The sequence below is a fragment of the Andrographis paniculata genome, unplaced genomic scaffold (assembly GCF_009805555.1).
Source record: "Andrographis paniculata isolate CXL003 unplaced genomic scaffold, ASM980555v1 Contig51END, whole genome shotgun sequence".
Classification (NCBI taxonomy): domain Eukaryota; kingdom Viridiplantae; phylum Streptophyta; class Magnoliopsida; order Lamiales; family Acanthaceae; genus Andrographis; species Andrographis paniculata.
Window position 1 is genome coordinate 1,999,585 of NW_026137586.1, and position 23,128 is coordinate 2,022,712.

Below are 23,128 nucleotides of genomic sequence, written 5' to 3' on the forward strand. Positions count from 1 at the left end.
TTAAAGTACTATTTTTACTATTTTCGTATATTTCACTCAAAAGTATATTTTTTCTAATTTAGTAAAAGTAATCATATATTAATACTAAAATACCATTAAATATCAAAATATCTTACACACTTCCACTGATTAATAAAATACTATTATTTTCTAATATATTATAAAACTCTAAAACGGTAGTATAATTTTGTTAAACCGCACATACTTACTATATATCCGTTTTGTTTGATTTGCTTGATTTATTTTTCCTACAATTTTTTTAAATATTATTATTTTGATACTTTTTTTAATCCTTTTTTCCCTGCTTTTTATAGGGAGTGTTTTTGTAAATTATTTTTAAAGCTAAAAAAAATGTGTAAATAAAAATAAAAATTACAAAATATTTTAGATATTCTAAATTAGAAAAATAAAAGAAAAAAGATACGAGACGGAAGAGTATAAAATGTGTTAAAAGATTGTATATTGTTAGAATGAAACATATAGATAAATAAATAAATAAATCATGTCCAATAATATTTCGAATCACATAGAGAATAGTTAAACAATGCAACATGGCACTAAATTTGGATTGTTATATCGTATTGGTGTATGAACCGACATTCATAACCAAATTCAATAATATATAAAGGATGCGTTACAATTAGCTGACAGCTGATTCAATTGATTAACTCATTCGATTGGCAATTTGTATTAAAGTGTTTGGTAAAACAACTGTTTGACATTAAATGTTTATACATAAAATGACTATTGAGGACATTGATATGTTATTTTTTAAAATATTTAATTTTGTTCATTTTGATTTGAAATTTATGAGAATTTTTGTTATTAATTATTGAAAATTATAAAAATATTATAAAATATTTATTTTTATTTTTATTATTTAGATCTGAAAAAATTATTTTTACTAAAAAATAATAAATTTTTATTGAAATTATGTAAAATATAAAATAATAAATCTTTTATATATATATTTTTATTATGTTAATTATTATTTTAATATATAAATAAATTAATAACCTTTGTTTTTTCTATTTGATTTAGTTGTAAATTATATATTTTACAAATAAAATAATTTATATCTAATAATTAATAATAGTAATTATTTTAAATTTACAAAAAATAAAAATAAAAATATAATTTAATAAATTAAATATATTAAAAATAATTAATAAATACTGCTATAAAAATATATTTTTATGTAAAAAATAAATAATTAAGTTTTAAGGGTAAATAAGGAATAATCAAAATTAAAATGAAAAAGCTCTTTCAAAACGATGGGTAGATGAGCTTTTCAAAAAGATAATTTACCAAACACCTAAATTAGCGTTTTGACTGGTCAAACAGCTAAAAGTTGCTCAATAAGCTAAAAGCTCTTCAAAACGCTGTTTCCCAAACACCCCCAAAGAACAGACTTAGTTTGCATGCTCTTAATTCGGTCGGTATTTACCCTAATCACATTCTGAAGTAACGATTGCGGGTTCCCATATTATCAGATAAATAAATAAAATAATATATAAAAACTACTCTCCCGTCTACGGATAAACATTTATATTTGACGTGAGTAGTTAAAAGTAATGTAATGACATTTTTACCTTTGCTCTTTGGTGTAAAAATAATAATGTGATGTAAAGTAAGAGTATTTGTAGAAAAAAGTGATGCATTTAATAAAATATTTACTTTGTAACTGTACGTTTCAAAATAGAAATATGTATACTTTCTAAGAGGGAATATATATTTGTATGTTTGAATAATACATCACATCCCTATAGCACAATTTGATTTCTTCTTTTCATATTTTCATCCTCAAACATATCATATCAGACACACACTAAAAAATTATTCTTTTTATTTGTTACTTCATCACCTCTTTCTATTTTTAGTAAATTTATTTATATTAGTTATATGTATCATATATAAATTAATTTTATTAAATTTATACCTCTTTGCCTAGACGCATTCAAAACCTCTTTATTTCTATTTTTTTCATAATAAAGAAATATATATATCTTTAAAACTCTTTATTTATTTTTTTTATATAAATTCTTTTAAATTAATTTCAAATAAATATATATATATTTTTATTTATTTGTATTATATAAAATTTTATATATTTACAAAATTATATTCATATTATATATATTTTTATTAAAATATAATGTTAAAAGTATTTAAAATACCAACAAAATTACTCATATAAAAAAAATAAAATAAATCATAAAGTACTAATTTATATTACTAAAATATTGTGTCCCTAACAAAGAAGATCATGGAAAGGAAGGAGTATTATACAAATTTATAAAATAATTTGATTGGACAATTATCTATAAATATAAATATGATGTATAGGCCATGGTGTTATTCATTAAATAAATTTAATTAAATATTATTAATAATCAATATATATATTTATGATGTAAAATTTAGAACCATTATAGTTTAAATCTATGATTTTATGGTCACAAATTCATTGCACATGACCACACTATTAAGTTATTTTTTTACAAGACAAAATATAAATAGTAAACGAAAATGTAAATTTTATTTTATTTGGCGACACTTGGCGGACATGTGGATTTTATTTTATTTTTTTAAAAAATTATTTTAAATTTTATTTGCCTTTTTTAATTTTTTTATTTGGTCCAATTGAAAAAATAATTATATAAAATTAAAAAAATTTAAAAATCCACGTGTCCGCTAGGTGTCGCTGACCTGGCGGGACACCTAGCGGACACGTGGCTTCCGTCGAGCCACACGGACCTTTCCGGCGCCGGAGGACTAAAACAACAAAAATTTTCCACTTATAGGACTAGTTTGCAACAAGCTCCACTTACGGGACTAAAATGATAAAGGGTCCAGTTACGGGACTAAAAGAACAATTTACTCTTTAAAAATATATATAAATAAAATAAAAATATATCGAAATGATGGTTACAAAATTACTTTTATTAAAAATAATTTTAATGTGTAAAATAATTGTTGTTATTGAAATACTATTAAAGCACATTTTAATGCATGTCAATTTTAATTTTGTACAATTGGAAATGGAAAGTTCATCATTATAAAAAAATTTAAATGTATGTAATAAAGTAGAATAAATTATTTTACAAACTTTATATTATTTAATCAAATAGGCATGATTTTTAATCGAAATAAAGGGTTTAATTACTTAAGCTTAATATTAATAGGTATTATCATTAAGATGTAGGCCTTAGATAGGAAAATGAAAGTATTGAAAAATCGAATCCTAATTTATAATGTTGTAATTAATGCTTATTACAATTTGCCAACAAAACTTAATAAGCTATTCGACTCTTCGAAATATGAAATTAGTGAAGCTACATATCTAATCGATTGTAGCTAGAGCTAACAAAAACTGACCCGACACGAAATAATTGGGTTTGAGTCAAATATTTCAACCCGATTATGTATACGGATTGACACGAACCCGACACGATAGTAAACGAGTCGGGTTAGGGATGAGGCTCTCAACTCGAACCCGACACGACAATCCGATTATAATATATTAATATTGATTAATATATTTATTATATATGTAAAATAATCATAATTTAATAATTTTCTCAATCTAATTTACGCTCAAACCAATAAAAACTAACATAACACGACAACATAATAAAAAATTATTTAATTTGAATCAAGAAATTCGACTTAATTATGTATACGGGTCAACACGAACCCGACACGAATCGACCCATTGTCAGCTCTAATTGTAGCTAAAAATTTCGTTGTTGCTGTCCCTAATCGCATACTAATTTTTTTCTAACTAACAAAGCACAAGTTGTTCTAACTGTGATATGCGATGAAGCCAATTTGGCTCGACAACTTAATGTAAGAGAATCGTAATGTAGTCGAAAGGATTATGTAGAATTCGGAATTGAAAATCAAAGTAAAGAAATTCCATATAAAAATGATCTCATGGTATGAGACTGAACTCGTGATTATGAGATCATGAATTCAAATATAAATATATCGTAAATAAATATTTGCATAAAAAATATATACTACATCCGTTCAGTTTTAAAAGTCTCATTTACTTTATGCGTGTTGATATTTGAATATTAAGTATTATATCAAAATATAGTACAACTAAAAAAAAAAAATTGCAAAAAATATTTTGATTAGTGTCTTATAATACTAATATAAGGACATTTGTAAAAAAAAAAAGAAAATTATACAAATATAAAGATATTTTTAATGTTAAGTACTATGACGCAAAAAATAAATACGATCTGAAATGCGGACATTGGGAGTATTTTTTAATAATATATTAAATTAAAAAAATAAATGATTAATTCAATGTTTTGAAAAAATGATTAATAAATAACCCAAAACCAAATCAAACTTTAAGGCCAGTATGTGGTTGTTACTTTAGGTTTGAGGTTTGAAGAGAATATTAATTTTATATTAAAATAATAGTATTTAATAAAAATACATTTTGAAAAAAAAAAGGATTAATTTTTTAATAATAGATTAAATAAAAAAATAAAAATTTAATTTAATAATTTTTTTTAACAAAAATATTTTGATTGATAACACAACTTCAAATCTAAATATTTTTACATGTAATAATAATAATAATAATAATAATAATAATGTGTATTTGCTTTTTAATAACCAAACATAGTAAGAATCAAAGGCAGTATCAAAATCATCTAAAACAATTAGACCATTCCAAAACTGTACTACAAACCAAAACCAAGCCAGCACAGAGGATCTATTTTTTAAATTTCTACTATTCAATATAATCTTTTGCTTTAAAAAACATTCATTCATTTCTTATAAAATTATCACATTCAAACTACTATTTTAAAAATAAATAAATAATACCTAACTGTATTTTATTATAAATGTATAAAATTATATATATATATATATTTTATTACATAAAATTCTCTTGTGTTATATTAAAATAAATACTAAACACATCCTCCGTCCCAACATTGATGATTTGTTCATAAATACACTACCCAATTATACAAGTATTATAAAAATAAATAAGATAAATATTTTAAATATAATACAAAAAATAATTCACACAATAAATAAAAAATACGACGACATTTTATATATTTATAATATACGTATTTAGAGCACATACAGTGGCCAAACTTAAAATTGTCTCTGTTGTCCACGTTGAATGTACTTAGAGCACACATTATTTCTTTGTTTAAAATCTCTCACCGACTTGTCAAAGTATGGTGCGCACTTTCGGGCAGCGACTGCGGATTACCACTTCATAACAAAAAAAAAAAAAAAGTAGGACCGACTGTCAAAGTCATATTCCACAGGAGGAGCGGTAAAACTCACTCACAGTGACTATTAAAATAAACCTCTATTGAAGTTACAGCCATTGCGGAGGTATTTTTTCAACACCTGATGCGATGCTGTCGATAGGCCCGACGAGAGGTTCTAAAATTGAGCATAGTGTGTGATGAGAATCGAATTCAACGCCATTGTTGTCACGGCATCGCCATGGCATCATGGCGCCTTTTAGGGGGCGCCGCAACACTTCGCCTCGCCTTATTACAGAAGGGTGTTTAGAGGTGCCTAAGCAACGCCGTGGCGAGCTAGGGCGATGCCATGGCACTGGGAAGGCTAGCCCAGAGCCTTGTAAAGCCGAACCCAAGCCTCATAACCGCTTCGACATCAACCTTGAAACCGAACCCTTAACTTGTCATCCTCTCTCTCCCCTCTCATCTCTCCCTGCTCTATTCTGGTCTAGTTGCTAATATTCACTGCTTTGTGCAGTCCCTCCCCTTCTCATCTCTCTCCTCTCTCTGGTCTAGTTGCTAATGACTGCACATCACATCATGGAGTTTTTTTCACTATTTTTTATATTTCTTAATTTGTTATCTATTTCATTGCTCTGATAGTGCTATTATTTATTTATTATACTATTAATATTAGTCTTTTGGGTATTACATTATTATTTATTTTTAAATTTCAAATTATTTATTTATTTTTATTTTATTTTATATTTTCTTAGCATGTTACTATAAAATTAATAATAATAGGCATTAATTTCTTATAACATATAATATATATAAGATTTTATACATGTGCGCCGTGTTCACCATTTTATTGCCATGTCGGTTCACAGGCGCCGCAAAAGGGCGCCGTGACAACCTTGCTCAACGCAGAAACTCTTCTCCGCCGTACACTCGATTTCAAACAACAAAAAAACACTTTCTTGCAACAGCCACTCATATTCTAGCACAGTGACTTGGCAATAAAAGATCAAAGAGGGCAAAAACAATTCCCGGCGAGAAAACTAGAAAACTTAGAGAACAGATCAAAGAGGCAAAATCTTGGCAAGAAGAAAAAAAACTACGACAATAACAAGGGTTGGGACAAATAAAAACTACGACTTAGAAAACTACAATAAGCCTCGACGTCTAAAGGGAAGTTGCATCAAAAATCTAGCCTCTATGTTTGGTCCATTGCGGCTGATTTATTTCGAGTCTAGACAGAAAAGCTTCGGAACAAAGAAAGAAGCCTTCTAAAAAGAAGTCATTGTAAATACTCTTAATTTCTTTCAAACAAATGAAATTTCCAATGGCCAATATATCTCAGTAAAATTCACACAACTCCATTGTCAATGACCTACACAAGCACCTGTATTTCATACAGAAACCTGCTGTCTGAAGCCATAACCATACAAACTATCTATCTACAGAATCAACAACAAAGTTCTATAATTAACAATTTCAGACCCCCCCAACCATAATCTAGTGATAAAAATACAAAATTATCATCTAATCCGCCGTTAGATAATTTGTCATATTACACTACTACCTGTATAGGAGTTCCAGATATAATCTGTTTCGACTGCCTGCACTATAGATTGGTCATTTAACAAATCTGCAGCTGATTTTTTTTAAAAGATTTTCTCCTACTCAGTTGCATTTCTCTAAATTAAGAAAATAAATACTTATGATCGAAGACCTAGTAAGAAAAACAGCTAATAAACAGTCATGAGCAGACATAAAAAAGGCGAACTTATAACTGCTGTGCCACAAACCCGCAGCTAGCTTGAACCTGCATAAAGGATTCTAGATAAACGAGAAATCTAGTACGAAAATACTATAAATCAAAAGGCCATTCTACACCAAAACATATAACCAAGTTACAATTCGTACAGGATTATATAGATCTAGCTCAGTACAACACCAGGTATATCTAAATAAAGATCTCTCATTGACCAAGACGAAATATATAGAGCATAAAGTCAACAAATACCACTTAAGAAACTAGGTTTCTTTAGCACTTTTAAAAAGTCTGCCCAAGGAGCTTCGAAACCTAGTCAACCATGAGAAACAAGAAACCGCAAAGGGGCATGATAAATCTCCTACCTCATTTTCGGGGACATCTACCTGGCATAAGGATGGTATCGACTGCTACTATAACCTGGCCTATCTCCATACAACCCCCTTCCCGGTCCACCATAACCAGCACCAGGGCCCAGATCATAACCACTACCAGGGCCAGAATCATAACCGGCACCCAATCCAGCTCCACCATAACCCCCATAACTCCCATAACCACCACCACCACCACGACCATAGGATCCTAGCCCACCACCATAGCCAGGATCAAGACCTCCACCATAAGAACCAAACCGACTGGAGTAGCCAACTGGCCCATCTCCTCGAGGACCGAATTCCATACTGGGAGGATAATTACCATACCTACCACCAAATTCACTTCGATTGCTGTATCCGCCATAGTCCTTGAACCTATCACCATGACCTGACCCCATAGACCTATAAGGGGCAGCGCCGAAACCACCACTGCTGAAATTGCTATAGGAGTTGTCAAAACCACCATTACTATCACCATGGACACGTCCCCTAGAATAACTACCATATACAGGAGCAGGTGTTGGGTTTGAGGGTTTCTTTGGTTCGGCCTTCTTGACCTCAACCTACAACAAAGAAGCAAGTTAACCTAGACCTTTCAACTGCAAAGTTTTGAACTTAGTGCTATGTATTATAAATTATCTTAGCAACTTATATCTAAGTCTATAATACAAGTGGCAACTTACGAAAAATGGTTTTAAGATCACTACTATAATGTGATGTGCCTATCTCAAATAATTTTGGAACAACTTGATAGAAACTGTTTTAAGAAGCCACGGGAACAAAGTTTTATACAAGTAGTGTAGCCAATAAAGTGGTAAACCATGTACAACGACAACCAATAACATAAGAAGCTCACCTGGGTACCCATCATATCAATCATATTCCCCTCAGCTAGGAGACTATCAACAACTTGTTCGGTTTCAAACACAATAAATCCAAAGCCACGGGACCTCTTGGTTGCATGATCTCGAATTATCTCATGCTCGACCACTTTCCCATACTTGGAAAAGAAACTTTTCAACTCATCTACAAACGAATTTATTTAAGGAAACAGTTTAGAGAAATCATAACAATCATATGTAACAGTGTACCGTATCATTAACCAAAGTAAATACATAAATATAAAACATGCACCTTCAGTGACAGTCGTTGGAATTCCACCAACAAATATCTTTTTTGTCTTAAAACCCTTGGAATCGCCGGATCCTTTAGGAACAGTTCTTTTAATCTCAACCTGACCCAAAAATATAAGGAAAGTCAATTCTTTAGCTGGACGCCAATCCAAAAAGGGAGAGGATGTAGACACAACAACAATACGCATCAGAGTTGTAAATAGCGCACAGTGCAAGGCATATGGCATGCCATGGGTCCATGGCATGGTTGTCACGGCGTCGCCATGGCAGGCGCCGCCATAGCGTTCTGGCGCTCTTTGGGGAGTGCCAGGCGTCACCGTCCCGCCTTGTGACATAAACTTAGGAAGAAGATAAAAATAAAATCCTTTCATATACTTATATACATTTTTTTAAATCTCAGTTTAAAAATATAGAAGATTGAAACCATGCACTATGGCAATGGAGCTTCTGGCACGTGTCTCAGGTGTACGCCTCTGGATGTGGCCACCTTGCCATAGCAACTAATGCATAGGATGGATGATTTGCCATGGCGTGCCATTTACACATGTGTTACATATCATTCAAAGATAACACAGACCTAATAAGTTTTCTTAATTTTTCAACAACCAATAATACATTTTCTTAAATTTTGTTTTTTCATGATGAAAATCTTTAACATGATATCTGAATACTGAACAATTGTGAATCAAGCACGCACACTATACTACTCCGCCTTCAATCACAGACACTTGCTTGCCAGTCAAATTATTTGCCTCTTCAACAATTGAGACATGTTGTCTAGTTAATTTTATTTGATAAAAGCATATCTAATATATGACAAAGACAAAAACTTCATGTAAAACAACTAACGGATTACGGATATATGATTGACATCATAAAATCATTATCCTTATATATGACAACAGAGTATCACAATATCTAATAGAAGTAATAACATAATACACAGATGGCAGCCCTTTTCTCCAATGAAAGACCTTAACCATATTAGGGTCTCACATAAAATCGAATTTGTACAAGGAAAATCTTTTTCCCAGAAAAGCCTCATCCGTTGCTGTAAAAACAGCATGTCCCAACAAAATGGAAGATTTATTCTCTCTCATTGTTCAGAAAAAGGAAAGTTTTGTTACCAAACAAGCAGCAAATTCTAAGAAGAAAATATGCCCCAGAAAAAAGAAGGGAACAAAAACTCACTGCTTTGCCATCGATAACATGGTTCTCAGAAATCACAGTGTCGACAACAGAAGGATCAGCATATGTAATGAAACCAAAACCACGGGGCCGACCCGTGTGCCTATCCTTCATGATCACCGAGTCCGTTATCTCTCCATACTTACCAAAATAGTTCACAAAAGTATCTGCACAAATTCACATTCACAAATGAGCCCAAAAACACAACTCACAAAATAAAAGCTTATCCATTGCACAAGTATGTTCACAATCACGAAAAATAAAGCTATTTCTTATAAAATCCAAACCTAAAGTGGTCTCTTTCGCCAGACCCCCAATGAAAATCTTCCTGGATGAGACATAACACCAACACCCATCAGATAAATCCAAAAATTACCCAAAAGTTCAAAACACTCACACACACAACAAAATAAGATAGCCAGAGACAACGCGAAATCAAGACGAACCCGGGGCTAGCACCGTTTCCGAAATCCGGTCTCCTCGACCCCATTATTATCGTTGTGTTTCGCAGATCTGTAATGGCGGACGAGCTAGGGTTTGGGGGTTTCCGACGTCGACGAAGGACGCGATTATATACGCAGAGTCGATGATTTTACAATTAATTTTGTCTTATATACTTTTTTGCAAAAGACGCGAGGGCAAAATTGGTATTTCATATATAGGGTTATTTTTGTAATTAAACTCTTCACAACTTCGTCCTGCAGTGTTCTACCGCCGCAGTTGATCCTCTGCTGATTTGCGTCTTCTCCTCTCTCCGCCGATTCAGTTTCAGGTACGATTCTTGCCGAATGCTTTGATTGGCCTTGTGATGGAGGTTTATCTTGTATTAAATTCTAATCGGAGCTTCTTTTCTGGTGATTCTTGGGCTTTTTTATAATCTTTTGTTACATTCGATTTAGGGTTTATGCATATTGAATAATGGACTAATGACTGGGATGGGATGGTTTGATTGGGCTTGTGATGTAGGTTTATCTTGTATTAATTTTAAGTGATTGTTCTTCCATGCCTGAATTCGGTCCATACGTCCTCCGCTTGTGTTTTGCTGATATTTCAAAGTCGAGGATGGTGGTGGTATGCGTTTGAGCTTAGGAATTGTAATGGTGCAACGTACATTGGTGTGAATAACTTTGAATAATCAACTCATGTGTATAAGTAGAAATGATGGATATGCATCTTCTTATATTATATGCAAACAGTATAATGTTTAGGGTTTATAACTGGAAGCTTGGGGCTGATTGCTCTGTGTGTTGATCTATGGATTATTACATTATGTAGTGAATTGACAAGTTTATTTGTTTTTCTCTGTCAAGGTTTTACTAATTTGATTACGGTGGAAAATTATGGAGGAGATTTTGGTGGCCGTAGTGATGATGGTTGTGATTTTATCTTTGATCCCACTATATATTTGGAGGCGTCGAGTTGATTCTCGAGAATCTCACCAACATGAAGATGAGCCTCAGGTGTATTAATATACATTTGTTTCAATGTGATTTCCAGAATATGAATTTGTGCTTCGTTTCAACTACTGTAGATAATTATGTAGAGATTTTTTATTTTAGCTTCTTCATTTATATTGATGGAAAAAGATTAATTTACAGAATTATTTATCCATTTAGGCCTTGTTTTCTAACTAAAAATATTATTTAAATGTGGATGGAAAATGAGTTTTTAGAGGTTGTTTGCTATGGAGGATTATTTGATAATTGTGTGATATCATTATAAATAATCCTTCGTGGCTAATAACCTGTTATTGGATTGAATTATATGGGCACCAATGTGGTAATATTACGCCAATCTTCTGTTAGCCATAGAACGAAGATGGATTAGTCTAGATCTTTATCTATTTCAGCTACTCTGAAGTAATTGTGATCCTCATGTTCTTTTGAATGGCCTATGATGATTTTATGTGGACAAAATAATGATTGTATATATTAATTTTTATTTTTCCAATTATTGTATGCAGGATATACGAAGGGGGGAAGCAGTTAGGGCTACCAACACACGACGAATGCGTCGAAGACCCGCTGCTTCTGCTGCTGCTAGCTCGTCTTCTGGTCATGCTAACACTGAAGGTCTTTCTTCTTGATTTAATATGCTTTTTGAGAAGAGTCCTGACCTAATATTGAAGATTTTCTCGCTTTCTCTTGATATATGCTACGCATGTTTTGTCTGACTGGTAATATTCTGTATAATTAGGCAACACTTGGTGTGAATGTAAGCACTACCTTACCCTGCTTTGTGTTACATTTGGGAACTAATATTACATATTTGCATTTATATTTTTTCCATTATGTGCTAGGGCTTCTTCAATTATTTTCCCAATTTAGTCTCGTTAGGGCTAAGAAACTCGTGCTTGTGTGAAGCTTGGTCTGTTCTCAAATACCTTAATATTGTTATGAGTATGTGAGTAAGTTGTAATTATACATGGATACAGAAGCTTCTGATGGAAGTGATAATGAAGTGGCTGCGGAAGGGTGGCACTCTGGTAAAGCATCAAAGAAAAAGGAAAAGAAACAGAGAGAGCGGGAAGCACAACGGCAGGTAAACATTTAACTGGAAACTCTCCACTCGTTGCATGCAGCCTGTTGATTTGACCTCTACATTTTGAGCTTTACTGCCTCCTTAAAAATCATAGGATATATAAGAACAAGTTTCTATATTCTCGAAGCTGCTTTCTAAGGCAGAAGGAAGTTAAACTTGAAACGATTTGGCTTATGCCTAACAATATATAAGCTATCCATCCAACATGCATTTTTTTCATTTGATAGAAGAAAGGTTATTTGAAGTGGCTAGAGTAGGGGGAAAAGGGATTAGTACTCATTTTAGGGAGTTTCTTAGAAATGTCCCTAAAAATCACGAGTTTCAGAGAACCCTAACTGCACACACAATACACAATGATAATTTTTAGATTTGCTTCATTTTTAATTTATTCCAATGCGAAAATTTCTGATTAATTAGAAATCTATTTGAGAATAATGATATGAACTTCAGAGATATTACACACATATTATCAACAGGGCTAAAAACGAGCCGATGCATCCACTTTTATTGATCTTTAGGGACATGAGGGCTCATATTGGCACCTTGTGGTTTCTTCTCTAGGCAGAAGATGCTGCACGTGAATCAAGGAGAACTAAGCAGGATCGATACGAAGAGATGAGGAGGAGGAAGGATGAGGAGCGAGAAGCATATGAAAGAAAGCTGGTAACTAGAAAGAAATTTCTTACTTATTTCAAATGTATATTTTTATTATCATACCTTGTAAAGGAGTGTTGGATATAATTTAATCCAGGAAGAAGAAGCTAATGCTAGGAAAGCTAAGGAAGAAGAAGCTGCTGCGTTAGAGTTTGATCAGTGGAAAGGAGAGTTTTCTGTTGACGCTGAAGGCACAACCGAAAATGAAGTACAAGATGGAAGTCAGGGACTGCTTTTTGATTTTGTAGAGTACATTAAGGTAACTTTACCGTGACCTGCTGATTCCATTTTCTATCGTTGTTTGTTTGTCAATGTGATGTTGTAGTAATCCATAACAAGTTGGGTGTGTTTGTTTGGGGGGTTTGGATTTTGAGTTGGGATTTGAATAGTAAAAATTTTGAATTGAAATAGTTATATGTTGTGATATAAATAGGTGTTAATATGATTTTTTAATGTAAAATTGATTTTTAGTATAATATAAAAAATGAAAAATAAGTATTTGATTTGATTTGATGTTTTTGGGGGAAAAAAATTTGATGAACAGTGGAAATCTTGACAAATCCCCCAAACAAACACACCCAAAATTCTTCATCTCATGCATATAATCTCATTATTTTGAGATTTTCTGTAGGTAAGTGAATCATACATTTTATGGGAAGAATTCATTTGTTTTAATTTGATTTTGCAGAAACACAAGTGTGTCCCTTTAGAAGATATCGCGGCTGAATTTAAGTTGCGAACTCAGGTATTCGTGTGTTTCTCATGTTAACCATCAAGTGCCAAATGAACTTGTTTGTTTGTTATTTTAATTAACGTTTTTCCCCAAACTTCTTATCTCACTCCTAAAATGCTGTATAGACATGTTTTCTCCACACTTTGTTTTTTGCCCCCCTCCAGCTTTATCGTTTTGATTTGATGCAGGACTGTATCAATCGAATAAACTCACTAGAAACTATGGGTAAGCTTTTTCTCATACATTAGTTTTTTTTTTTTTTACAAGTTCAGTTCTTCGAAGTTATTCCTGAATTTCGTTTTCCAAATTGAATATGATTATTGCCTTCACAGGACGATTGTCTGGTGTGATGGATGATAGAGGAAAGTACATTTACATTTCACTGGAAGAAATGAGAGCTGTCGCGGATTACATCAGGCGCGAGGGTCGGGTTAGCATCTCTCACCTTGCGAGCAAGTCCAACCAGTTCATAGATTTGGAACCTAAAGCCCCTGTAGTCGAAGATATCACCAGTATAGAGGATGTAACTTTTGGTTGATTATCCATCATGGTACTATATACATATACGCATATATATATATATATATATATATATTAGAACTGAATCCAGCTCTGTGTTCTTTGCTGCTAACACATAATATTTTAATTCCCAGGTAACTTTGTTTATCACATGATCTTTGGCAGCTGATTGAAATAACTAACTGATCAAAGTTGTATAGGTTACCATGAAAAAGAGTTGAGAGTTACTTACAGAACAACTGGAAAGCTTTTCTTGGGAAAAAGTTTCATCGTTTACAGGTTATGTTTTTAAATATTTTATGGTGTATGTATATATATAGAGATGTTTGGTTACTGTGCTCATTGGATTAAATCAACAATTACGTATATTTTGACAAAACATTATATAATTATATACGATACAATATATTCTAATTTTAGTGCAATTATACTACAATATATAGCATAATACTTTATCTTTCTAAATGCCAGGGCCCTGAATATATATATATATATAATATATATAGTATTTATCTAGAATAGAATATAAATAATCAAATAAAATAATTTGTTTTTATCATTAGATATGCTAATTTGGTCATATGCAATTGGTTCATATTACTAATTTGACTCAATCAACATGCTAACCAGCGAGGCCATGCAGAGAGAGAGAGAGAGAAGATTTATATGGTAAAAAAATGTGGTGTTCCATTTACCACATTCATGTTACATAGAAAAAGATGTAGCCCCTCCATCCCATGTGAGTATAATATGGGTATATTACTTTAGACACGAGAATTTAGGTAAAGTATAATTAGTAAGTAATTAAAAAGAGTAAAAATAATTATTAGTTAGTAAAAATAATTATAGATTAAAATTAAGATAAGTAAATAGTTTAATTAAAATTAAAAAAATTATAAAATTTAAAATTTAAAATAGAAAAAACAAGTTATGTGGGATGGATGAAATAGAAAATATGGACAAATTATATAGGACAGACCGAGTATATAGTAAAAATGTAGTGTTCCATTTACATTATTCATATTACAAAACATTTTCACACAAACAAAATGTTCTCTTTCCAAAGCAAAAAATACATAAATACACAAATTTGAATAGAACCTTAGCATCATCCAAAAGCACCTATGCCTGCATCCCTATCATACAATAAGTGTAGTGTAGTGTACAAGTTTACACTATCTGCACAATATCGGCGGAACGCCGCCGCTGCCGCTTCTCGGCGCGCATTAACCGAATACAATCTCAAATCCCCGACTATCATAATCTAGTCATCATCGACGTAGATTGTTTCCTGCTTAAACAATCCGCCAAAAACCTTCCTCGTTTCCACCTTCGTCTCAGCCGCCGGTTTTGCCTTCGGTTTAGGCGCGATTCTTGATTTAGTAGACGACGGGCGTGCTTGATTTTTCACCAATGCCTTTTGGGCAGGTAGGCTTCGAGCGCGCGCCTGTCCCCTGACTGTGGCAACCTCCACTTTAGGTTCGTTCTCGCCCTCAGGTTTTTGAACTGCGGATTTAAGCTGAGCGCTAAAGCTGTCCCAAGAGAATCCGGAAGTGATGTCTTTAGCTTTGGTGAAAAAGGCGTCGACTGATGCAGCCTCGACTAATTTTTGGGCTTCGGCTGCTAGCTTTGCAGCCTGAGTGTCTTCTTTCGGAGTTTTGGGTTGTTGTTCTTGCTTTGTGGTGGCCTCCTCGGGTTCTTGTGATGCTCGGGTGGCTTCTTCTTCGGCCTTGGCTTTGGCGACGGCTTCGGCGTAAAGCTTTCTCCTGTTGTCCTCTGGAATGTCTCTATGAGTAGTGAAGAAGGGTAGTGAATGCATTGAAGTTGGATGCAAATTATGGGAATGATTGATTTGATTACCTAAGAACATCGGAAATTGGCTTTGAGGGAGCTGTTGGATCTGTGGTAACGTTAAGAACCTGCACCATTCAAGAGGTAAGTATTTTTGACCTTGGTTTCTGGGAAATGAATTTACATTTACATAAAAAGATGATATGATCCCGCTTAATATTCATATTTGTTAGATGAAATAAGTGTCCGCTTCACCTAAAAAATTTAAACTATTAAAGATATGCATTATTTATTTATTTATTTACAAACTGGGAGTAAACCAACAATATTTAACCTCATCACAATTTACATACAAAATATGAATATTGAGCATATAATAAAAAAAATACTCATTATTCACATATATATATATATTTTTAAAATACTATATGCAAAATCTCCGTCTCACATAAAATGTTCATTTTTTATTTCTATTCGTCCCAGTCTATTTTTTAGAAAATGATTATTTAAATTTTATAATTTATAATTTTGTACACTTCCATTAATTAATAAAATACTATCCTCCGTCATTAAAATCTGTGTTCATTCCCTTTGTATTTTACAAAGACATTGAACACAAATTTGAATGACAGAGGTAGTATAATTTCTTAATTTACTAGAAAATCTCAAAAGACTCATTTCAAACGGTACGGTACGGAGGGAGTAGTTAATCGAGATAATTGCATAGTAAAAAAACACATAGACCAAACTCCAAAAGAAAAACTCAAAGTTTTGAGTTACCTTATTTTCTGCAGCTTCTACATTGGAGAAAACATCAGCCACCAGTGAAGCTATCTGTGACTTTGTAACCTACAAAAAAATCACATCCAAAACACAACACAAAATTAGTCAACCAAAACAACCATTAAAGCAACAACAACTATAATGAAATCCCCATACATTACATTACTTTGTACTCGGCACCTGCGCTCGACTCTTCATTCGACACGATCACATTGTAAGAATTCTCGGGAGAGAAGTCATCCGTCAGCCTTGTCCGAATCAAAGTGTACCCGAGATCAGTCTCCACAACTTTCTGCAGAAATTCCACAGCCGTCAAGGGCTGAGCTCGCGAGAACAGGTTGCTAAAGAACGATGTGATCCCATCAAGAACATTGTAAGAAGAAGAGTTTCCAGAACTGGTGTCATATATTATCGCAATGTGGCCAACGTTCGCCGCCTGCGCAGCCTGAATCACCCTCAATGCATCCGATGTCGTCACTTCTGCAGAGGGACCGTTCTCTGCCGGACTAATCGTCACCACCACTTTGCTGGCATTCCCAATTGCCTTTGCGATTGATTCCACGTCGTCAAAAGTTGAGTTTACTGCATTCAGCTTCTTTGATTCTTCGTTAGAGATGATCTGCCATTGAAATGCATACATAACAGATTTACTACATATATAGCTAAGCACTTTCGACAATAATCGAATAGAATTGTTCTAAGGTTAAAAACACTACAATCCCACTGGAATTTGGAGATCATCTAAATTGTAAGCATGTATAGATAACAATGATTCTCATGTTTAAGCCATTCCTAGTTCAAAATTCCCAATCAAATCAAGAGGCATTCTCAACAATCAATAGGGATAATGAAATGCAAATATGAATCCCATTCAAACTTGAGAAATGAATAATTTTTCATTCGTGACTTTAATTTTTCTTCAATATACATTAAGAGAAAGGAATATTACAAACATAGCAATGTGTTTATTTGAAAATATATTACTTTGATCTTGTAAACTATCACATCTAAATTATTATTTAAATAAAAATATCACCAAATAAATATATAATATATTTTTTTTATGGATTCTCATTTCATTTAAACACATTTTTACTTTATTCAATTTTTTTTATCCATTCATCCTTTATTTTTAGATTAGCTACACATTGTTTCATTTAGATCAATTTATTATTATTATTATTATTATTATTATTATTATTATTATTATTATTATTTATTTATTTTTATTTACATTGTTCAACTAAATTTTTTTATTTTACCAAACAAAATATCAATTCTCATTACTTGTTGAATTTATTTTCTGTACAGGAGATCATGTAGTAAAAGTATAATTCCAGCAATTATACTGAATTGCTTAAAACTTAATTATCAATTTCAACAGTTGTGCTAATCACTTAACAATTTAATTATATTAATTTAGTTTACTAATAATATAATTATATATATTAATCTTTGAGTGATCAGCACACCTGCTAAAATTTTAATTTTAGTATATTATTATATTATCTTAATTTATATAATTAATATGATATTTTCGTAATTTTATTTTTTATACCAAAAGCAACTTTAGAGTGTGTTTAACACAGAAAAATGAAAAATGAAAATATTTGTTTATTTGATCTACGGAATTCAAATTTAAAAAATAATTATTTTTTATTCCATGTTTATACTATTCTCCTATAAGAAATGAAAGAGAAGTGGAAATTGATAACATCCCGGAAGTATATATTTGTTACTTTTTTCCTTTCTTACTAATTTTTATAACTTATTTTACAAAAATTACGATTAAATTATTATTTAAATAAAAAATCACTAAACACGGGAATATTTGTTCATAGATATTCTTAATTAATTTATTCTCTCATTTTTCACTCTCAATCCTTTCTAAATCAATTCATCATAGTTGTATTTTATTTTACTTTGTATATTTTTCTACTGGATTATCTAATTTAACTGAATTATCTAATTTAACACACAGAAGAATTCAATTCAATTCAATTCTTTGATTTATAACTCTATTCTTTCTAACAACTAGCACCTTAATTTTTATCACTATACATATAGTTATGAATCAGCCACACAAATTAGGGTTATCTTCTTCAACCAGTTCATCCATCGCGAAGGAAATTAGCTAATCAATTAACGAACCAATGCTCTGAAATTAAACAGACAGTAGCTCAAAATTCCATAAAGTAAAATTGGGGAAAAACTAACCTTATACTTAGCCGCCAGAAGAGCCAATTCCTGCGCAGCCGCAAGGTCAGGTACGCCTGCCCTAACACTGAAACCCTGGCGCAGAAGCGTCTGCGCAATGCGGATCCCCGCCTGCCCCGTCGCGCCGGCGACGAACACCGTCGCCGGATCCTTGCGCCTCCCGAAGCTCAATCCCGACGTCGGATTGGCCACCGCCGGCACCAACGACTTCACATCGCCCAATTTTGCGAAATCGAACCGGAAGGGGCTGGAATTGCCTCCTTCGTCGCCGCCGGCCGCTGCTTTGGCGAACGCCTTGACGGCGAGCCTCCGGCGGTGGAGTGCGAGGTGGCTCCGATGCGGAGCGACGCCTACGAGGAAGGAATTCGAAGTTAGGGTTGGCGCCATTAGCGACGGGCTCCGATTCAGTTTGCATTATCCATTAATTCCTTTTGAGAGAGATAGTGAAAAAAAATTCTGCCCGTGGGTAGGGCGGTTATGGATGGGGGTGGAGAGTCGGACCAATAGGAGGCTGCCACGTGGATGGGGTTTATCTGGTGATATTATAGCGCGGGAGTTTCTCGCCAGACGTTTCGCAAACATGCCAATTATTATTTCCATGTAACGTCCCGTTTAAATGAAAATGAAAGCGTGCCTCACACGTGCCACTCGCTCGTGTTATTTCGAATTCTGATTTATTAAAAATCTTAGGGTGTGTTTTGTGGCACAATTCCTCTAAAACCTCTTATTCATTTACTTTTAATAGCTATTTTGGGGCGAGGCGGCAAATCTAAGCAGACAAAAGTCTGCGCCGTAGCTTCGTAGGCTAGGACAATAAATATCTCCCTTCTCTATTATTTCATCTTTCCTTCGTTACTATGTTTCTTCTTCTTCCTCTATTATTTCTCATCTTGCTCCCAAATTTTCTTCACCCTCTTCGTCGCAGAGCAAGGATAGTGGGATTTTAGCGATTTCGTTGGTGAATGAAGCAGAGGATTGCTGCGAAAAAGTTCGGGGGACGAACGTTGACAGTGGATAGGGATTCCGACGGTTGAGCGCAAAGAGGTAAGGAAAAACCGAACTATATTTCAATTTGGGATTTAATTGATTAGTTGATTTCGTAAATTCGTACAATTTTCGATAAATCTGTGATAGAACCATCCTTATTATTATTATTATTATTATTATTATTATTATTATTATTATTAACCATATTTGTTTACATTATTAACTCTTCAATAAAAAATATTATGTGTCTAATAAGTTTTACAATATTTTAGATCACACTCATGGGGTAAAATTGTAACACATTAATATTCATAATAATAATAATAATAATATTAATTATATTTGTTTACACTATTTACTCTTCAACAACAAATAGTATGTGTCTAATAAATTGTTATAATATTTTACATTACACTCATGGGTGAGATTGTAAACATTATTATTAATAACAATAACAATTATTATAATAAAAATTAATCATATTTGTTTACATTATTAACTCTTCAACAACAAATATAAATATTATGTGTCTAATAAGTTGTTACAATATTTTACATAACACTCATGGGTGAGATTGTAACACATTATTATTATTAATCATATTTGTTCACTCTATTAAATCTACAACAACAAATTCTATATGTCTAATAAATTATTTCAATATTTTACATGACAGTCATTGGTGAGATTGTAACACATTATCATTATTATTAACCATATTTGTTCACATTATTAATTCTTCAACAAAAAATACTATGTGTCTAATAAATTGTTACAATATTTTACATCACACTAATGGGGTGAGATTGTAAAACATTATTATTGTTATTATTATTATTATTAACTATATTTGTTCAAACTATTCACTTTTCAACAACAAATACTATGTGTATAATAAATTGTTATAATATTTTATATGACACTCATTGGGTGAGATTGTAACACATTATTAATATTATTAATAACCATATTTGTTTACACTATTAACTCTTCAATAACAATATATTTGTCTAAAAACTTGTTACGATATTTTACATTATATTCATGGGGTAAGATTGTAACATATTATTATTATTATTATTATTATTATTAACCATATTTGTTTACACTGTTAACATTTTAACAACAAATAGTACGTGTGTAATAAGTTGTTACAATATTTTACATAACACTCATGGGGTAAAATTGTAACACATTATTATTATTATTATTATTATTAACCACATTTGTTCACACTATTCATTCTTCAAAAACAAATATTATGTGTCTAATAAGTTGTTACAATATTTTACATTACACTCATATGGCAAGATTGTAACATATTATTAACTCTTCAACAACAAATACAATATGTTTAATAAGTTGTTACAATATTTTAACATATTATTAACCATGTGGTGAGATCGTAACACATTATTATTATTAACTATATTTGTTCACACTATTAACTTTTCAACAACAAATACCATCTGTCTAATAAGTTGTTACGATATTTTACATGATACCTATGAGGTAAGATTGTAAGAAATTATTATTATTATTATTATTATTATTATATTATTATTATTATTATTATTAACCATATTTGTTCACACTATTAACTTTTAACAACAAATACTATGTGTCTAATAAGTTGTTACAATATTTTACTTGACAATTATGGGTGAAATTGTAACACATTATTATTATTATTAATTATATTTGTTCACACTATTAACTATTCAACAACAAATATTATGTGTCTAATAAGTTGTTACAATATTTTACTTGACACTCATGGGTGAGATTGTAACGCATTATTATTATTATTATTATTGTTGTTGTTGTTGTTGTTGTTGTTGTTAACCATATTCGTTCACACTATTAAATCTACAACAACAAATTCTATGTGTCTAATAAGTTGTTACAATATTTTACATCACATTCATGAGTTGAGATTGTTATTATTATTATTAACTTTATTTGTTCACACTATTAACTCTTCAACAACAAAATACTATATGTTTAATAAGTTGTTATAATATTTTACATAACACTCATTGGGTGAAATTGTAACATATTATTATTATTATTATTAATCATATTTGTTCACACTATTAACTTTTCAACAACAAATACTATGTGTTTAATAAGTTGTTATAATATTTTTCATCATATTCATGGGGTGAGATTGTAACACATTATTATTATTATTATTATTATTATTATTATTATTATTATTATTATTAGTTATATTTGTTTACACTATTAACTATTCAACAACAAAATTATGTGTCTAATAAGTTGTTACGATATTTTACATAATACTCATGGGGTGAGATGGTAACACATTATTATTATTATTATTATTATTATTATTATTGATGCGATTTTTCAACAATAAAAAGTAAAATCCGGAAATAGGATATTTTCTTCGAATTTGATTAATTAGAGTATGAGATTAGAAATCTCTAAACACTGTATATACATAAATAAAATAGAAAAATAAAATTACAGACAAGAAAATAAAGTGGTGATCCCCAAAGGCAATTCTTTTGAATTTGATGTCGATTGAAGATGGTTTCTTAGCTCACGAACAGACCTATTTAAAACCCATGTCAACCGCTATTATCAAGTCGTGCCTTCAAATCCGCTCATCGGTTGAAACTTTCTTCAACTGTCCAAAAACTGATTTTTCGCCCAACCTGCACACCTGCTGCTTCGTCTCCTCTTGTCCGTCTTTCACTTGTTTGACCTCCTGCCTTGCCTGACTTCGCTTCGCCCGACCTATATATAACACCCGACCTTATCACATCCGACCTCCGTACCCGACCTGATCACATCCGACCTCAGTTCCCAACCTTATCACGTCCGACCTCCGAGCCCGACCTGATCACGTCCGATCTCAGTACCCGACCTTATCACGTCTGATCTTTCGTGCCCAACCTTACAACATCCGATCTTAACGCCCGACCTCATCCCGTCTGATCTCTGTGCCCGACCTTATTATGTCTGACCTCCGTGCCCGATCTAATCACATGCGACCTCATTGCCCAACCTTATCACGCCCAACTTTCGAGCCCGACCTGATTACGTACGACCTCAGTGCTCGACCTTATCACGCCCGACCTCCGAGCCCAACTTGATCACGTCTGACCTCAGTGCCCGACCTTATCACGTCCGACCTACGTGCCCGACCTTACCACATCCGAACTTAACGT

At 32.1% G+C, this 23,128-nt stretch overlaps 3 protein-coding genes across 5 annotated transcripts; 1 reads left to right on the forward strand and 2 right to left on the reverse strand.

Moving 5' to 3' along the window:
• Positions 1-7,102: 7,102 nt before the first annotated feature.
• LOC127253915 (heterogeneous nuclear ribonucleoprotein 1-like) lies at positions 7,103-10,283 on the reverse strand. The gene is made up of 6 exons (XM_051278723.1): positions 10,150-10,283; positions 9,991-10,031; positions 9,707-9,870; positions 8,517-8,616; positions 8,239-8,408; positions 7,103-7,945 (listed from the first exon to the last, which is right to left on the reverse strand). Exons 1-6 carry the CDS (start codon positions 10,191-10,193, stop codon positions 7,391-7,393), a joined length of 1,074 nt encoding a protein of 357 aa, XP_051134680.1. The 5' UTR covers positions 10,194-10,283; the 3' UTR covers positions 7,103-7,390.
• A 74-nt stretch (positions 10,284-10,357) lies between these two features.
• LOC127253916 (DDRGK domain-containing protein 1) lies at positions 10,358-14,547 on the forward strand. 3 transcript variants are annotated; one of them, XM_051278725.1, is made up of 10 exons: positions 10,358-10,475; positions 11,014-11,163; positions 11,667-11,775; positions 12,138-12,244; positions 12,806-12,907; positions 12,996-13,157; positions 13,587-13,643; positions 13,820-13,856; positions 13,964-14,181; positions 14,285-14,547. In XM_051278725.1, the coding sequence occupies exons 2-9, from the start codon at positions 11,044-11,046 to the stop codon at positions 14,167-14,169; spliced, it is 900 nt and encodes a 299-aa protein (XP_051134682.1). In that variant the 5' UTR covers positions 10,358-10,475; positions 11,014-11,043; the 3' UTR covers positions 14,170-14,181; positions 14,285-14,547. The 3 variants fall into 3 exon arrangements, with proteins under 3 accessions (XP_051134682.1, XP_051134684.1, XP_051134683.1); XM_051278727.1 differs by having other exon boundaries at positions 14,351-14,547; XM_051278726.1 differs by having other exon boundaries at positions 13,964-14,302.
• A 588-nt stretch (positions 14,548-15,135) lies between these two features.
• Positions 15,136-19,389, reverse strand: LOC127253917 (protein PLASTID TRANSCRIPTIONALLY ACTIVE 16, chloroplastic). The gene is made up of 5 exons (XM_051278728.1): positions 18,942-19,389; positions 16,891-17,343; positions 16,722-16,790; positions 16,011-16,069; positions 15,136-15,937 (listed from the first exon to the last, which is right to left on the reverse strand). The coding sequence occupies exons 1-5, from the start codon at positions 19,326-19,328 to the stop codon at positions 15,415-15,417; spliced, it is 1,491 nt and encodes a 496-aa protein (XP_051134685.1). The 5' UTR covers positions 19,329-19,389; the 3' UTR covers positions 15,136-15,414.
• Positions 19,390-23,128: the final 3,739 nt, after the last annotated feature.

What these genes read in the sequence shown, in the direction of transcription:
- LOC127253915 (XM_051278723.1), bottom strand. Translation starts at nt 10,193, where the DNA reads ATGGGGTCGAGGAGACCGGATTTCGGAAACGGTGCTAGCCCCGG. An exon ending in GGAAACGGTGCTAGCCCCGG is followed by an intron (nt 10,032 to 10,149) that starts GTTCGTCTTGAT and finishes TGTCTCATCCAG; the next exon opens with GAAGATTTTCATTGGGGGTC. An exon ending in TTGATATGATGGGTACCCAG is followed by an intron (nt 7,946 to 8,238) that starts GTGAGCTTCTTA and finishes TCTTTGTTGTAG; the next exon opens with GTTGAGGTCAAGAAGGCCGA.
- LOC127253916 (XM_051278725.1), top strand. Translation starts at nt 11,044, where the DNA reads ATGGAGGAGATTTTGGTGGCCGTAGTGATGATGGTTGTGATTTTATCT. An exon ending in TGGTCATGCTAACACTGAAG is followed by an intron (nt 11,776 to 12,137) that starts GTCTTTCTTCTT and finishes ACATGGATACAG; the next exon opens with AAGCTTCTGATGGAAGTGAT. An exon ending in AATTTAAGTTGCGAACTCAG is followed by an intron (nt 13,644 to 13,819) that starts GTATTCGTGTGT and finishes GATTTGATGCAG; the next exon opens with GACTGTATCAATCGAATAAA.
- LOC127253917 (XM_051278728.1), bottom strand. Translation starts at nt 19,328, where the DNA reads ATGGCGCCAACCCTAACTTCGAATTCCTTCCTCGTAGGCGTCGCTCCG. An exon ending in GCGCAGGTGCCGAGTACAAA is followed by an intron (nt 16,791 to 16,890) that starts GTAATGTAATGT and finishes ATTTTTTTGTAG; the next exon opens with GTTACAAAGTCACAGATAGC. An exon ending in CCAATTTCCGATGTTCTTAG is followed by an intron (nt 15,938 to 16,010) that starts GTAATCAAATCA and finishes CACTACTCATAG; the next exon opens with AGACATTCCAGAGGACAACA.